This window comes from Telmatherina bonti, assembly GCF_933228915.1.
Source record: "Telmatherina bonti genome assembly, chromosome: 1".
Taxonomy (NCBI): domain Eukaryota; kingdom Metazoa; phylum Chordata; class Actinopteri; order Atheriniformes; family Telmatherinidae; genus Telmatherina; species Telmatherina bonti.
Genome location: NC_136619.1, coordinates 12,853,150 through 12,871,794, shown reverse-complemented (window position 1 = coordinate 12,871,794; position 18,645 = coordinate 12,853,150). Strand labels below are relative to the sequence as shown.

Sequence of the window (18,645 nt, the reverse complement as noted above, 5' to 3'; positions counted from 1 at the left end):
GTAATCAGATTGCAAAGATTAAAAACCTGTGTGTTTGATGGACTGATTTGTCACAGTTTTTGTAAAATTCACTGTATCTTCCTGTCCAAATAATTTACTCGCCTAGAAGGGGAAACTGTGGGATTTTCATTTTCACACTTTTGTACTTCAGAAAGGTAGAAAAAACCCTGTTTTTAATGATTGTTTTTTTTTTTTTTTTTTGCGTTATTGATAAGATCTGCAATGCAGGCAAGTTAACATCAAAGTCCAGGTATTTAGCACAACTGCTGAAAATCTTGTAGCAGCAAATTGCGTTGAACTTGCGCCCTCCTTGGCTGCCTTTGTAATACAAAATGTGCATTAAGGGCAAACCTTTTTGTAATTTCCTACAACAGGACATGATCTCAGAAATGTCCCACAGATGTGCAGCTATTTCAGAATTCCCCTGTGTCCTCTGAATGATTGTTGCTGCACAAGAGGAACTGTTAGACCGGATGATCTGTCACACCCACTATACTGCGTGACCACAGGGTCAAAGGGAGAAAATATAGCAGTGGCTGTCGGGTGAGCAGATATCAAACATCCATTTGGGAATAGTTTTACATCTCATTAACATAGAAACAAGTGATAACTTGTCCTCCAAGTGAAAGAGTCTGTTGTAATCATAAACCCACAGAAAATTGCTGCCCAGTTCTGGAGCCTCTTTTTGTCTATTGCTGAAATTTGGGTTGATGCACTGTTTACTGAATCCCACATCTTTCGCTCAGTCCTAAATAAGTAAGTAGAGAAACAGTTCAAGAAGACAAAGGTTTGACAACCTCAATGTGTTATAGAAGTAAAACATAAACCAGTACAGTCAGAACCAAAATTGAATTGAATTGAATTTATTTCAAACATGAAAAGGTACATAATAGTTATACAGTATTAACAGACAAAATAGTAGTGCTTGGATAAAGCAAACAATACTGACATAATTGACAACTACATATTCTCTTTACATATCCGAAAAAAATGGGACTGTGGTTAGAAAAACTGGTCTTTTTCTCAAGAGTTTCAGAGAACCAAAAGTGTTGTCTGCAATGTTTAAAGTTGACAATTTTGACAATTTGCTATCATCCTGATTTGATTCGATTCGATTCCGATTTTTTTGGATTCCGATTCCATTTAAATTGCGATTCTCACAATTCTTCGATGTTGCTGATTTTTGTAGACTAACAAAAACAACAAGAAAAAAAAAAGTACAAAACTTCTTTTGCTAGTCATTTTTCTTGATTTCAATTAGGAAAAAAAACACAGTAGCCAGACCATCATACTGCTGCTATGAGGCCAAAGAAGGCAAGGGAAAAAAATCATTAAAAACAATAAAAATGACAAAGAATTTTATAATGGATTATTTATTTTAATTTATTGGAAGCAAAAAAAAAAAAAAAAATCATGATATTTGATTTTTCAATTCAATTTCCCACCCCTACTTGAAACTTTCTGAGCAAATGGACTCTAATTAAAATCAGAAAGGTGGATGTGAATCTGCCCTAAGACTAAAACACAAAGTACACAGTTATGTGTCATTTGTTTTAATTTAAACATTTTGCATATATAACAACTTGTTAGTACAACAATTCTCTTTGTGACGCGTTTATTTGCTGATATGTAACATGTTACATTCTTAACTTCCGGTTGGTTTTATATGAAGCCTCAGAAAAGCCTCTGTTAATTAGGTGTATATGCTGTACAATATGCCTGACAAATACACGACTGGGTCCTGTTGTGAAGCCTCCTAAAAATAATTTAAAAAAACACAATGGACCCATTTGGAAAATATGTCAGCGTGATTACACAGGCCGACTCAGGTGCCAGGACATATTTGTTGTTATCTTGAGAGTCACACCCAGAGGGAAGTTGAGAAGTTATTGCGTAATGCACCACAACCCTGCCACCCTCATCCTCGCATCCAAAGCAAACAGTAGACCAATTACACTCTGACATGATGTGGTAAATCTGAGTCAACTTCCTTTTTTTTTTTTTTTATCATATCAGGAAAGAAACCTCAGAAACAGCAGTGAGAACAGGTGGATAGTCACATTTCCAACCTTTAGCTTAAATAAGGCGGCTTGTTCTGAGCAGGGCAAAGGTCAAAAGTCCTGCAAGCTAATGTTTTCCTTGCTTGCATGTTTAACAATGAATGCCCAGTAGGGATGTTCGATATTGGCTTTTTTCTTCTACTGATATCTGATATGCCGATTTAGTTCAAATCTTAATTTCCGATACCAATATCAACTGATACTGATATTTTTTGGACTGAGTTGTGCCAAAGAAACAAACATATCTGGGCAAACTATACATAAAATCTCTTATATATTGTCATTTAGAGTTAAAGGAGATGTAGCTGAAGAGTTTGATATATCATATGTGCATATTGTGTAAATGTTGCATCATTTACAAAAAGTAAAAACCGATACCCTAATCCTGTAATTTGTGATATTGCATTTTATTGCCAATATCGACAAATAGAACCGGTAGTCCAATAATATCATACATCTCTAATCTCCAGTGAATGTTTTTTAGCTGAATGATTAAGTAGTTTAACGACAGAAAGTCAGTATGAGCAGGTATGTTACTTATTCTAAATATCTGACACATTCCAAATTCTAAACATTTCAGAAACAAGTTTTTTGCAATAGGGAGGAGATGGATTCAAAAAAATGTCAAACTCTCACAGAGATTCAGTTTCAGATGTTGTGGATTAAGTCTGGCTGGTTGGGAAATCAGTTTCACAGGGGCTTTCCTCTGCCTTAACAACAGCGAAAAAGTGGCCATTACAGTGGCAGGCTAAGCTGTCGTGAGCAGCTTCCAGGTGTGAATGTGTTTAGAATATAAAGCAGGATGGTGCTGATAAAGGGCACAGGAACCTTCTTTGGCTGATTAAATGTTATCAGTCCTGTTCTCAGCAGTGAAAATTGTGAACACATTTATTTCCTATCAACTATTTCCTCATTTTGCAATGAGTTAGATCATTTAGTAGTCTTTACCATGCCATGAAGGTAAAATAACTAAGACCTTGAGGCCTCACATTTTGTGCAATGGTTGTTAGGTGAAGCAGTAGCTGACAAGAGTTTAAAATATGAATATATAAAAGAAGCAGAGGATCTGTTGCAGACATAATGGGAGTCTTATAAGTTAAAGTTGTTCGTGTAGTGAGGAAGCTGGGCCCTGGCCCAGTGCACTTAAGGCAAGAGGATTAGACTCCAGAGTATTATTAGAGCTACTGATTATCCCCTTACCTGATCCGCCTAATTCTAGCTCGGGCCTATTTATTTAGCAGAAAAGTGGAAAAATGTTAGGATTGGGTGGCAGAAAGTGAATTGGCAGTGCTGTGCTTCAGCGCTCTGTCGAGTCCAACATTGACTCTTTTGGAGTTCTCTGCTGAACTCATTAGGTCCTGGCCTTTTGTCGCCGCCTCCCCCACTGTGGCGTTTGTGTGATTAATGCACTGCTGACCACTGAGGCCAGAAGCAAGGACTTGTTTTAGTGCCAGGGAACAGCAAACAAAAGAAAATTGTCTCTGCAAATAACAGAGAATGCAGGGCTTCAGAGCTGACCAATCCCTTGACTCATTGATGATTGCAAGCAGACCAGTATCTCTTCAGGAAAGATCAGCAAAAAGGTTTCCAATCCATTTATTCTAAAGTATATAGCTGTAAGACATTGGTTTGTATGTAATTACACACTCACTGGCTCTGACCTTGTGTCCTGAAAATGGCTTTAAGGCTTGAATCCCAGACTGAGAGTGGGAAATCAAACATGAACATGAGCTATGAAAACCAGCCAGCTGATCTTACCAGCATGTAAACCCATGCAGAAGAGGTAAAGGATTTTTTTTCACATTATTATCCAGCAATAAACACACTTTAGGATCTTTAAAGATTCTAAAAAGTTTGATGTTGGCCAAACACAGAAAAATGGCGTCTATGGCTTAACAACATATGTGTGACTGTTTGTGAGTGTGCCCGTGCTTGATCAACCACCTGATGAGTGTTTGGACTTCTGCCAGAGTCAAGCTTAACTGTCACCCCGTCTAAAACAATGTCCTGGTGCTACGAGAGCTGATAAACAATGTGTGTGTTTTCATTAAAAGAAAGCTGCCATAGTTTGTTTTTTTAAATTTATTAGTCAGATCTTTGCAACCTTTTTATTAGATTAAACCAAGGAAGTCACTGCAGCAGTTTGTAAATAACATTGGTTGTTGGGAATGTAACTGTCCCAGTTTTAAGACTGCAGTAATGTGTTGGTTTAATAAGTGTAATAATTTAGTCATTTAGTTTGCATTGCATTCTCCAATACTTCACACTGGTCATGTAATGGCTGCTCCAACATCTCAAAAATGAATAATAATAGTGAGATATTTTTTGCTTTATTATTCCAGATTGGGAAACTCAGCTCTACATTTAATATATTTCTAGATGTACTCGAGAGGAGAGGGCGACCATGTTTCAGCGCTCAGGGAGCTGTTGGGAGGGGTTAAGGGCTTTGCAGAATCAGAGCTCTTTGAGTGCTTCTAGTTATATTAAAAAAAATCCTATAAAAATAAACCTGCATTATTTTCTTGTCAGGTTTACCACTGAGGCAGACTTGATTACAGTGTATGTTTTACATTTAATTTTATATGTATTTTTTCTGGATTGAGTGGCAGTGTATTGGCTGACTCACTGATGTCCATTGAAGTCGCCAATATACCATCGACACCTATGAATATACTAGAAAAACACCTTTATGTGGGTTTCCATTATAGTGGACACTAGGGCTGCACAATTAATCGGATTTTGATTGTGCTCATGATTTTGGTGGCCACAATTAAATAAACCTAATTGTCAACTATATTTTCCAAATGTAAATTTAGGATCCAAGCTCTGCTGCTGCCAGCTAAGTATGGTTGGATTAGTTAGACATTTGAGGTGGGCGTGGTTAACACGGAAAAGCATGAAGTGGTAAGAGGCTGCTTCCGCATTTTACTGAACAGCTGATCGAGGTGGTAAAAAAAAAAAAAAAACCAAACATTTTTACAACACGTGGCATTAAAACACACAAACCCTGCCGCGTGCATCGTTAATAAAGAACTCAGGATGTTAACATGCTCTTCAAAACCAGTGGACTTCAAACTGAAAATGGAAGTGAGGACACAATGCAACATATATTGCTGAAATGTCAAAGGGGCAGGATGCACATGCTTGAATTATTGAACCAAAATCAAGAACAGCTTTGGTTTCCTGTTAGACACAAATGCAAATATTTAAAAAAAAAAATTAGTTATTGTTTAGCATACAAACCGAGCTTTTCCTTTTAGTTAGACCAAAAAGGAAAAGTTGAAATTAAACCTTTCTAGGAGAGTACACTAATAATAGTTATTTTTCTTTGTTTCTTTTAAAACAAAAAAGCCACATCAGTTTTATAAGATGCTAAAGCAACAACAGTATTCAAAAGCTAGTTTGAGTGTATTGTTTTGTGAGAGAATGGAGACGCAATAATATATCTACCACCAGCTTTAACCTTTAATTTGCTCTTTTCTTTTCAGTGTCCAGGGACATGAAACTCAATCCACAGCAAGCTCCATTATATGTAAGTATCACTTATCACAAAAGGACTTGGATACAATAGAGGTTATTTCTCCTGTTCATCCAGTTGTTTATGTTTTGTTTTTCCTTTTCTTTTCTATTGCACACCATTTGTCCACCCTAAGTGGTGTTTTTACTTTTCATTACGAAGTAGGAGTGTTGCGGGGTGTAAATGTCATTCTGTTGAACCTGTTAGAGCAGCACACTTTAATCTCTTATTACTGGTAGTATTTTGTTTGATGACTTGGTGTCATTCTTGGAATAGCTCCACAAGACTTCAACCTGAGAACAGAGCTTATAAACTGGAATAACTAGAGAGAACACTAGTTTCTGGACAAAATTAGACAACATGCAAGTTCACTTTACGATTAATGTTTGCTGACTTGCAGCTTTTATTTGCAGGGAATTTTTTTTTGTTTTACAACACTGCTCCATTTTTTTTTTTTTTTTTTTTTTTTTTAAAAAGACATTTGGCTCTTGTGAGGTCTTGAAAAAGTTTCCAGCCCTGGAAGTAGTCTGTTTCAACCATTCGTTTTAATGGAGGAACGCATCATTATGTTTAGCAGCTTTAAAAAGTTTAGCAATGTTTTAATTAAGATTTTAAATGCTTCTAAAATACAAACAGATGATTCCTCCTTTTTCGGCTTCTTTCTTTGTCTTTTTGGGAGTCTTTGTGATTGACACTGCCCGACCAGTGCTCCATAATGACTTCATTGTTTTCAGCTGACTCTGATGGTAGTCTATTTGCCAGGACACCTCTGCTAGTGCTTTCAGCAGACACTATTATGTGTCTGTCTGCAGAACCTTTCTAGAGTCTCAGAAACCTGGTGCTTTTTGGCAAACCAGGTCACATTCAACAGCAGTTTAACAAGCTGGCAGACTGTACTCCTCGGAAGTAAACAAACTGGATATTTGCTCATGAAAGTTGATGGTGGAGTCATCAGGCTCCATTATAACCTACAATTGCAGCTTCCCAAAGTACACTTTTTTCAGAGATCTGTGCAAATGTAGTGACATGTTGAAATGTCAACATGAGCTCATATAAATGTAGCCTACTGCAGTTTAAATAGGTTGCCAGGCAACATAATAATGCAACAGGTATTAGCAGGTTGAATTATTACAGTGCTTTATCAACCTTAATTAAACTCTCTGCGCTTTCTTTTTAATAAGTGGTATGCAGTCCACGCCTCCCACTTGTTTGTTACTTGTTTGGTAGTTTCTTTGGTTATGGCTGCAGGGTGGCTAAATTGTGCTTTTCTGTGACCTGGTTTGCAGGGAGATGTCTTTTAAAGTGGCTTTATTATGAACATTTCAGTCATTTATTTTAATATGCAAGTTCAGAATGGCAAGAAATAATCAAGCAGTTTTCACAAACCCCTTTATTCATTTTGTATTGATCCTGTCAGATCGGCCTCTGCCAGAAACAAGTGAACAGAGAAAGCTCCGCCCAATGTACTGCCTGCGGGCTGCATCTGATTGGTCAACTGCTAGGAGTAGTTATACTTAGCAGTGAAGGCGGGCGTGGCTTTCTTCTCGTGGACGGGCATAACCTAGAGAAGAAGACCAATAATTGAGTCCCTCCCCGGGGACGTCACTAAAATCTCAAAGTAAAAAAAAAAAACTCTCTAAAACCAATTGTTTCTGTCGCCATGGAAACCAAAGTGGAAAATGTGTTGAGATGATAAAAAAAAAACGAAAAACAAAACGGCGCCGTTCATATGTCAGATGACTATTCAACACTATAACACCGTATGAAGCTCAGAAAACTAGAGATGTCATAAAAAGGTCCCTTTAAGCTGTTAGCAGCTCCAAAGATGAGCATATTACACCACATCCACTTTTACCTCAGTGTTTTTATTGTTTTCAGTATTCCCTCTTCATTTGCTCAAACTGATGAATTATTTTCTGTTCGTTGGGTAAACTCAGATTTTGAACTCTGTTGACTTCACTGTTTGCAAAGAAAATCAACCTTTTTTGGTTCAACTTCCAATCTGAATTTTCAGGTATTGAACCTACTTTTTTCCACCAGCGCCTGCTGGTTCAAAAGTATGTTCAGGCACTCTCACAGAGCCCTGCCAGGGGAAAGGCTATGGGTGGTCCAGAGATCCAGACTACATGTTTCCATTAACATCATTGCTTTTGTTCTTGAATAAAATTTCTCGGAGCACCAACAACATTCAAAGTATAATTAAAAATACTTTACAGGTACACAATTTACTGAAATGATTTGTCGATTAAAATCTTTGATATTTAGCAGACAGTTGGCTGGAATTTCAAATTATTTTATTAAAAAGAAAATTAATAAATTAAAGTAAGGTCAGGAATTATTCTTAATTTTATTGAAGCTTTTTTAAAAGACAGTTTAGACGCAACCCTAAACGATGCTTTTCCTTTCACCTTTTCATGCCTTCACTAAGTTAAAGAAAGAGAGAATGTTACTTTGTTTATTTTCCATGTGTTTGGGAACGTTATAATCAGGATGGGAAAGATGTAACTTTCTGCGTAGGGTGCCGCAATTCTAAAAAGTAATTGTAAATTATCCACACGTTAGGCTTCTAATATTTACAGTAATTGTTCACATACAGACACAGTTTAGAGACTGACAAAGGGAAAACACCAGTCAGGGTGAAAATTTTTACAGTCCACACCTGTTCTATTGCAACTATCTGTGTGGACTATGGATTTGAAAAGTAAGGCAAGGCAAGTTTATTTGTACAGCACCTTTCATGTACAAGACAATTCACAAGTGCTTTATATGAATTAAAGCATCACAGAAAAAAAGCATAAAAGAAAATACAAATAACAAAATCACAATAAAATCATAAATTATAATAAAATAATTAAAAGCAGAATTAATTAAAAGTTACTGTGCAGATGTCATGCATGGGAAAAGAGATGTTTTTAACCTGGATTTAAAAGTTTCTAAATTTGGTGAAAGTAGGGATTTTGACTCGTCGAATTGGGTGTGTCTTTTTATTTTAACATGAAAATATGTGAAATTTTCCTTTTTCTGTACATGATAATTGACAGCCAAGCCCAAATTCCTCTGGTGCTTTCTGTGCTATGAGGACTTTTTACATGCTTGCACATGAATATTCAGCCACACATCACCTGTGATGATTAATGGCAGCGCCGTTATTGCATACCCTGTAACATGCAGCAGCACACCAGCAACACAGAACCCTATGCAAACATCAAAAACAGACTCCGTTAGACCTGCCACAAAGTTTTTTAACTCTCCAGTGTTCAGTTGTACTTTAAGCTAATGGCATAAACGGCTCATTGGAAAATATGGTTTACCAAATGAAACTTTTATATATTAATAATAAAACACACCCGTAGTTCCATAGGCCACACAAGAAGGAGTGTTTGCTGCTTAACAACCACACACAGGTAGATTCAGCCCATGCAGAACTGTCCCATCACTGTGTTTTATGATGATCATAAGCGCCAGTTGGCTTTTTGCAATCTCTCACGTACTCATGGACACGTTCAGAAATTCTTGCTAAAATAATAAACAAAGCAAAACAAATCAATGAGCATATTTGCAAGCTGCAGTGGTGCTCATAATTGCAATATTTGGCATCTCATAATGGAAATAAAATGCAATTAAATTGCTGCTGTGTGCAGCCCTGTGGTCTTCCACCCATTCATTTACATGTGATCATTCAAGTGGAGAGGAGTCTGCTTGTTGCTTAACTCCTCTCATATTGCTGAACTATCTAGAGTGTAAAGTAAAACGTGTCAACAACCCTGAAGAGTTTATAATGACCATTTATTGCTCCTTTTAATCTCTTAATTACCCTAGATTACAACATGCCTCTGCCAACTTCATATTTTGTCTTCTCAGTTTGGTCTTTGTGCATAAAAATGACTTGGATAGATGCAGGTGCTCTCATGGCTCCTGCATTATTTAATACATATTTAATGATGTGTGTGTATTAGGGAATTGGATGAGCAAGTGTGTTTGTGGTTCCTCTGCTCCCCCATCGCTCGCAGGTGTGGAGGGCACACAGGAAATTAGATAAGCTAGAGATGTGCGTTTGTGTGGATGCGCACGTTTGCATGTGCGTGTCTGTCTAAAGGCTCGACTGGCTCAAACTTTAATCATACAGAAAACCTTATCTGTGATTTACAGTCAGACTCTTCATTGCAACCAGGCAGGCAGTCAGGCCTCATTAGACATCAGATTTTAGGCACTTATCGCAGCCGTTCACAGTCAGATAGCTCACAAGGGTTAAGCAGCCAGCCTGTAATTGCATCTCAACAATAAAGACCCGGTTTGTAAGGGTATAGATCACTAATTGCAGACACAATCGGTTTTAAAGAAACTGGAGGTCAGTGCCTTTATGTTGCAGTATCACTGCTCACAGAGGGAATTTTAGTGAACAAGCAATGGGTCAGAAATTGAGTAAAGGCAGATTTTATTTTAGAGCGCAGAGGGAGAGTTATGTGATTTGTTGGGCTGAGGATATCTTGTGGAAAATGGGGTTATGTTCATGAACAACAAGAGGCTCTGTTGTTCTGGCTCCGAGCAAACATGCTATTTACATTCCTGGCATTTAGCAGACAATGTTTTCCAGAGGAGTTTACAATTAAATGAGCAGGTAGGGGTTCAGCCTCTAACGCAGGATGCATGACTACTGGCATGCTTGTGGTTATGTGGACTCAACCTGGAAAGTCTCTGTGAGGTGATGTTCAGTTTTACTTTTACTGGGAGAAAAGATGTTTAGCAGCTTTTTTGTAAATTGGGAAATGTGTGTGATTTTTTTATTTCTCCAGGCAGTTAAACATTTTGGTATCATGCGTAAACAGGAGCTGATGGTGCTGTAGCAGTAATATAAGCTGTTGTATTATCTGTGTGAGGATCTGCCAAGCAGGGCTTGGAGTTTAAACTCAATTTTGAATATAATTGATAGAAAAATTAAAACCAATACTGCGTATTCAAGGAAACGTATTATATTTTTCTAAGAAATTCCTAAGGCACATCCATAGACATGTCCTGGAAGAGCGCTCATACGCTCATACACTTACATTTTTGTAAATAATTGATACCTCCCTTCCAGGACCTGTGATGGAGTGACATTGTGCAACAGCATTGATATCTAACTAAAATACTTAACCATTTATGTGAGGCTTTCTGTTCCCAGAAAGATCATCTTGACCAGAGCCACACAGTGTACCACAGGTGATCTTGATAAAGATAGGTGTGTTAGGTGTCAAAAGGAAAGTTAATTAGGGCTGCAGGTGCAGTGGTGTAATCCAGATCTATATAATCTTTGTGGTATTTATATTGTACTGCCCTGATTTAGAATATAAAAAAGTTTCTTCTTCCCAATCTATCAAAATTCTCTAACATTTTTTAAAATTATTTCCTTTTCAAACTTTTATTCCCTACATAACCTTACTTAAAAACTAATAATAATGAACATTTCTGGTGCCTTTATTGCCCATTAGCATCCAAATGATCAGAAACTGTACTTCACCCTTTCTTTTTTTCTGTCCAGGCACAGCTTAAAGCAGCGTTTTGCTTTGTGACTCTTGCTGGCAATTGAATATCAACACACTGTTCAGCCTTTTTTTTTTTTTTAAACCTGCCCCACAGATAATTCAGCAAAGAAAGCCAGGAGAGCTTTATTAAAGGATGTGCGTGAAAGAGATGGAGAAAGTAACAGAGCAAAAGATAAGAGTCAACATTGGACTGACTTTTACCTATTTGCGAGAGTTCAGAGAAGAGACTAGATGCATGACTGATGCAGAATTAGCCTTTGCTACGGTAGGTAGCCTCAGTGAGAAAATCTGTTACAGCAGTCTAGCTTCATATTAATCTGAAATGGAAGTAGGATTAATATTCAAACGATTCCCAACCCACATGCTAAGTAGGCTTCATCACTTGTAAAAAATATGTCAGCAGATTTTAGTTACTCTTTCAGGAAAATGTATCTGTAAATCTTCAACTTCATCTGGTCATCTGTTTATGGAAATGTATCAACTTTGACACATTGACCAGGTAACAGGCAGGTATTTCTTATTTTTATTGCAGTTTCTGTACAGCTGGAAAGATGAAAGTTTGAAAATGTACTTTTATTTTTTTTTTTACACTAAAAACACACTCGTATTAAAATTTCCTTTGTTTGTTTGTTGCGTTGCCCCCCCCCCCCCCCCCCCCCCCCAATGAAAATCTGCTACATGAAAATCTGGCTCAAAATTTTGCTTCAGGGCAGAAATAGTCTGGAAACGCTTCAGCAGTTTAGAGCAATTTAAAGTGTTGACATCAAGTCTGATTTGGGGTAAATCTTCAAAGTTAACAAACCCAGCCATGATGACACAATATAAACTTTAATTGTAAAGTTAGCTATACAATGTGTAAATGTTTAAAACCAGCTATTGCTTAACTTGTGTAGATGAGACCCACACAGCAGCAGGATGTGAAGAAAGGGCCACACTCACGCACACATGTTCACAAAGAGGGGGTTGGGTTCATAGCCTCCAGCTGTGCTTTTCATGTTGCTAAAAAGCAGCTTCTTCCTTGTTTAAACCCCATGATTAGCAGGTCAGTACCTCAGCTGGTCACTTTGTTCAGCTCTTCTAACCAGCAGTCGGCACAAGTATACAGAAGTAACAGCTTTAAAATGATGGTTTCTTATTTGTTGTTTTTATTTAAGCTGGAAAAATAAGCCCGATGAAGTTTTCCATCAGTGTGTGTTGGTTATTGTTACAGGGCTTCGATGCGTGTCTTCTTGTTTGCCTGTTTTGCAAAGCTCTGTGTGCAGCTTTGTTTCCTGCCGTCTCCAGCAGATGTTTCACATCTCTGTTTCTCCACCTCCACCCCCGTCCCTGCCAACACATTTGCCTCCAAAGAGGCTCACAATGATCTTTATTCAGTTCATTTTCTTCTCCGCACTCTTTCCTGTTTAAATAAGTTTCAACCAATTAGAATGCCGCTTGTGTCTCGAAACGATTATTATAAATTGCATTTATCGAATCTGTTTTCAGGTGATTTTCTGCCTGAGAAAATGTCTTGCAGCGTTCTTCACGATACGCAGATAGTAATTTGGACTTAGTGAGAGACTGCTGGGGTTCTACCAGAAACCTCAGCAGCTTCTGTGTCAACATGCAACAAGTTGGTATTCTGTCTGAGGTGATTTGCCACCCGCCTACAGCAGTAGACTGAAAACCATTTCTCTTTCAACTTCTCTTTTGTTCGCTTTTAAAAATGTGGAACTTATTTCACACTAATACGTTTTCATTTTCCTGTGGAGTACGAACTGCCAAATCCGCTGAGGTACCAATCTGTTCTGTAGCAGCAAGCCCTAATTTCCAATCGTAGCTCAGGATAAGAGATGAGTTTTTAATGGAGAGAATGTCATGCCTGCTGGCTTCCACCCGTCCACAACTCATTTACTTCAGCGCCTCTGCTCTGCTTGTTAAAGCCGATACTGTGAGAGCATTGCTAAGCATGCATCCTCCACACTGCAAGTCAGGGCATTCATTTTCTGGGTCTCAGAAGGTTACTGCAGGCTGCCTCCTTGCCTCTGGCCTCTGGGTTGACTTTGGACACACTTTTTCCCCTCTTTATGTTGAACGGCATCACTGGCTTGCCAACCAGAGGCCGACCAATCCTGAGGCTTCTGGTTGGCCTCGGTGCTGCCCTCCGAATAATCTCCACAAAGAAACAAATAAGAAACAAAGTCCTAAGTCTAATGCTTTATAACGAGGAGGGGAAGTGCCTTTAACCCTGTTAAGCCCAGCCCGTCACGTCAGGCTGCCCTTGTTAGACCAGGCTTGTGAAAAGACAACAACACTGGCCAGATTAAGTGAGATGAAATGTCCTATTATCTCTCTGTGGTGTCAATAAGCAGCAGTCCCCCAGTGGAAAACAGCTCATTTCAACAATATCCCTTTTTTATGCTACTTCCCCTCCTCTTCAGTCTGTTTTCAGAACCCACATCATTACCCAAAATGCATTGCAACAACTTGTGTCATAGTCACTACAGATACAGTTTGCTCATATGTATTCATCCCCTTTCATTAAAGAAAAGGCTGAATTTACAACAGTCACTCAAATAACTGGAGACTTAAAAAATGAACAATAACTAAAAATTTGCAAAAATATAATTTAGTAATATAAGACACTGTTTTTTTTACATTTAATTGAATTGAAGAAAGAAAGAAAAAAAACAAACAAATTGGTCCTTGACAAATCAGAGCACTTTTCTGTTGAACAGTGGGACAAAAAACCTGTCAACAGGTGCAGAAGTCTGACTGAGAGGAACAGAAAACACCTGACTGGAGCGGAAACATTAAAGGATTGTTCAACTAAATATTAGTTTATGAGTGATGTAATATGTAATAAATTATCTTATTTGTTTGCTTTTTAAAAAAAAAAAATTCTATGGAACCAGAATTAGAAAATAATGATTTTCATAAAAGTTTTATTTATTATTACTTTAGTCAATTTCAGCTTATTTTATAAAAGTGTATGAATAAATATGAGCACAACTGTATAGTGGATACTACAGTAACTGCTTTCTTGTACTTTTAGGCATTTAGTCTTTGTCTGTTTGCTTTTCATAAAGAAAAATATATATCCGGAAGCTTTTGGCATAAGTTAAAATATAGCTGTAAAACCTGGAAGCTTCACCCTACAGGCTCCAAAAGACCCCAAAAGAAAAAGACGAAAACATGGACTTGGCCACAAGATGTCACTGAAATAATTTGCCATGTGAATATCATATGAATGTTGTAATGAAGAAAGCAGTAACGTGCTAATTAAGAAAATGTTTATTGTTGTAAGGACACACAAATGAGGAGGTTAATTTTGTCATTGACCGCTACAGAAAAGACTTTTTATTTCAGTCACTGGCTGCCTCCAGAAAGTAGGGCGTAGAAGTCAATGTATATTATATTACTCCACAGGAAAATGAAAACGTATTAGTGTGAAATAAGTTCCACATTTTTAAAAGCGAACAAAAGAGAAGTTGAAAGAGAAATGGTTTTCAGTCTACTGCTGTAGGCGGGTGGCAAATCATCTCAGACAGAATACCAACTTGTTGCATGTTGACACAGAAGCTGCTGAGGTTTCTGGTAGAACCCCAGCAGTCTCTCATTAAGTCCAAATTACTATCTGCGTATCATGAAGAACGCTGCAAGACATTTTCTCAGGCAAAAAATCACCTGAAAACAGATTCGATAAATGCAATTTATAATAATCGTTTCGAGACACAAGCGGCATTCTAATTGGTTGAAACTTATTTAAACAGGAAAGAGTGCGGAGAAGAAAATGAGTGTTGCTTTACCAAATCAGAGGTTTTGTTCATCCTTTAAATTCTTTCTGTCCACTGTGTTACCACTATCTTCCTTTTTCCTGCATTACATTTAAATAAATTTTGAACATAAGTGTGACGAATTTTTCACCTTTATTTCAGTACGGAAGACAAAATTTAAATCCTACTTCAGCAAGCATTTCCTTTATCTGTTCAGCTTATATTGTTACTTCAGATGCCCTACATGGACTGGATTCTTGATTTAAGGCTAATCAGATTGCGCAGAGTGAAGTTATGTTTTCAGTAGGATTTCTAGAGTGAGAGATTTTCAAAATTCAGGAAATAATGGCGCAACACGACATTGAGGATGTGGAAGTTGTGAACATGTTAGGCTTTATTTTATTATTTATTTATAGTTTGACAGTGATGTTGCTAACGTTTAGCTTGTAGGTGTTAGCTCGTAGAGAGTGAATAGGCTAGTTAGCCACACTAATGTTGTTGAAAGGACATTTAATTGTTTTATTTATCTATTTTTCTTAAGTAAGGTTAGTGTGGTGGTCAGCACAGCCACATCAATGTAAGCATCAGCCAACATTTTACATAATGTTTAATACGGATCCTGCTTATTCTGTTTGAGCATGGCTTGTTTGACAACTGTTTATTTCTTAATGATGTAATGAGGAAGACAAAACTGTTTTTTCTGCTTTACTCTGTTGGACTCAACTGGTGTGATACAACTGGTTAATTCCACATGGGCATTTTTACCTGTTGATTTCTGGTGTCCAATTTTTAATGAATTACCAAAGGTGTTGCAAACTGTCATGTCTGCACCTGGCGTGACCAAATGAGATTAATATCTACATTGTTATTTCATACATTAATTCACTCTTTAAACTGCTCAATCAGAGTTGTGGGGAAGTGGAAGTCTATCCCAACAGTTTGCAGTATTTTTTATTGTGTATTTGTTTGAATCTCAGGCTAAACAAATAAACTGATGTTGTTGGAGAGTAGGATTAAGTTTGATTTTATTTCAATACCTTTATTAGTATTTTTTTTTTTTTTTTTAAATTTATTTATTTATTTTTTTTACACATTGTTAAATCTTAAATGGTTTCAAGGCTATGTTTATGTTCTCAGTAGAGTCTGTGTGGATGCAGGCCTGATTAAACCACATCCAGAGAACTTCATAGTTTATCTGCTGTCTATTTTCCCCCCCCAGTAATTCTACATTTAATGCTTGCACTTAGCGTGCACGTGGTAATTTTATAAACACATGCACATTGCTACATGTAGTTTCCTCCACATTATTTACACACAAAATGGGGATTTAGACAGATTTGACTTGATGAAATTTGGTTCTTTTCAACTCTTCTTTCATAATTTCTGACTCTTCCTTCCTCTTTCTGTTGCCTAATGTTTGCAGGGTCATTGTGTTGTCACAGTGCAGCTCGCTAATGAAGAGCTGGCAGCAGATGATGAGGGTGTGGACTACTTCCTGCTGTTTGCTGGCAGCACACAAAAGCACCTGACCAGCACCCTAAGGAGCAGTCATGACACCTTGCAGGCGCTGTGTCCTGGTAAGCCATCCCACCCACCATGCTGTACAGCCTTCTCATCCTTTCTAAAAGGAAAACGACTACAAATAGAATATTTAACACATGTTAAAACCATATGTCCTTTATTTATTTATTTTTGTTCACACCATTAACAGAACGGAAGTTTAGCTTACATGAATACAATACAATCTGTTGGCTGAATATTGGGGAGACCCTCTACTATGATGCAGTCCAGTACACCTTCACTGGCCAACTAGTTGGATAGGTTGCATTCAGCCATAGCTGGGTGTGTGCTTCACTGATGTATAAAATAGTCAAAAAACAGTCAAAATGTTTGTATTCCTTCATCACCACCATATTCTGTAGCCTTGACATTAATAAGGCGAATAAGCACATCGAAATACACTGATTCCAACACAATGAATGTATTAAAGAGGTGGATGTTGTTATTTTGTACTCACATCACACAGGAAGTGCTGCATGTTCAGAAGTTATTATTGCCTTGGAATGGGTTTAAAGTTAATAAAGAAAGAAATAAAGAAAAATAAATGAAAGAAACAATTATTTATATCCTGCCGCTGCCCTCATTTTTCTATTAATGTTGGGTTTTGTATAGACGGAATTCACTTCTTTTCAAGTCCAACTCATTTACCACTCCTCTAGAAGAGCAAATACCGTCATAGCTAAGAAAATTAAAATTTAGACGGTGTTTGTCAGAGAAGCTCACATTTCTCAAAATACATGGTTTTTTTTTGCTTTGTTTTTTTTATTTATTTATTTATTTTTATTTATTTATTTATTTTTTTAACCAGGTCCTTGTTACATTTCATCAAGATGTTGGTGAAATAAAAACTCTTCAGAAAGGATTAAAGCACCCTGTGCACAGTTTCATTGGTTAAACTAGAGCATCACTTGGTCAAAAGTAGAAACATACATTAGTAGTATTTACTTTTTTAAAATTTTATTATATATATTTGTTAGTTATAGTTACCCCCCCCAAGAGAAGCAGCATCCTATGATGACATCCTTTGACCCCACTTTGCTAGTGCGCTGTTGATCCCTACTTGATTTTGTGTAGATTGAGGTGGTGATTGGTGATTTCTCCAGTGAAGATACTTTGAATAAGGTGTATTATGTATTATGTGTTATATGTTTTAGCCACTGAAGGCTAAAACATATAACGCATCTAATGAATTAGGAGAGATTATTTTGCTATTGGGACTAAAGTGGCAACAACACAATGCTTAATGTAATTATTTTCTCCATGTTAGTCTTAGATGTTGGTAAAGCCTGATTGGCTATAGAAAACACTTTAAAGGCATTGTTTTTGTTTTCCTCTTCCAGACAGGAAAAGAAGAAAAACAGCAGGACATGATAAACTGAGTTATCTTATTAAGAGCGCAAGTGAATTACACGTACCTGTTAGGGATTGTCAGGAGGTGTTACTTTCTTTTAACAACTTTGCTCTGCCTCAATGCTTCCTCCATCAGATTGCTCTGACCTCCAAAGGACAGAGCTTGTGAGACAGCAGAAGGTTGCAAGATATATTTCCCAGAAGGCCTGGAAAAAGGGCTACAGAGCCTGGCCTGTATAGCGATGCCCTGGAGGAAGGCATTAATATTGAGCTTGCTAGCGGCCATCTGACTGTGTTTGTGGACGTATACATCAGAACTCTCATGCAGTGGGTACATAAATGGGTCTGACATGAGAGGGATGTTGTTCCTCATTCATTTGGCTTAATACGTCTTAGAAAGAAGTAAATTAATGCAGAATATCCATGTAATCCCTAATAAATCAGGAGCAAAAGTGTGTTAGCACTGCATATGCTATGAATTTTGTATGTAGATGAGTTTGTGATTCACTATATTGTGAATAAAGTCTTTTATTTAAAAAGATTTAACAGCTTCCCGCACTGCAAACACCATACTATGTAAATGACTACAGTATTATTGCTGCAGTGCGGGTATTTCACAGCAGCCTCCGATGATATATCATATCAACTTTATTTCCATCCGTCTCACTGTCTAAATATGATGAACAGGATTCACAGGTGTATTTTTACATTCGGCATTCAGTATATATTTTTGCACCATGGCTGCTCGTCCCACTTTCCAAAAATCTCGTTATGAATGAAGATATGCTGGCACATAGTGTTGCATTGTCGTTACTCTCATTCAGTGGCCTAAACTATAAAACATGAACTAACACACAATCACAATGTTTGCCACAGACTTT

The 18,645-nt window shown here is 37.4% G+C and overlaps 1 protein-coding gene across 4 annotated transcripts in view; it reads left to right on the top strand.

Moving 5' to 3' along the window:
• The window catches only part of akap13 (A-kinase anchoring protein 13), a 119,459-nt gene that overhangs the window by 12,297 nt on the left and 88,517 nt on the right, over positions 1-18,645 (top strand). For all 4 annotated transcript variants that reach the window (XM_079240865.1, XM_079240864.1, XM_079240863.1 and 1 more), the window contains exons 2-3: positions 5,549-5,592; positions 16,278-16,431. In XM_079240865.1, the coding sequence (XP_079096991.1) occupies positions 5,560-5,592; positions 16,278-16,431 (187 nt within the window). In that variant the 5' untranslated portion in view covers positions 5,549-5,559. The remainder of the gene's footprint in view (positions 1-5,548; positions 5,593-16,277; positions 16,432-18,645) is intronic.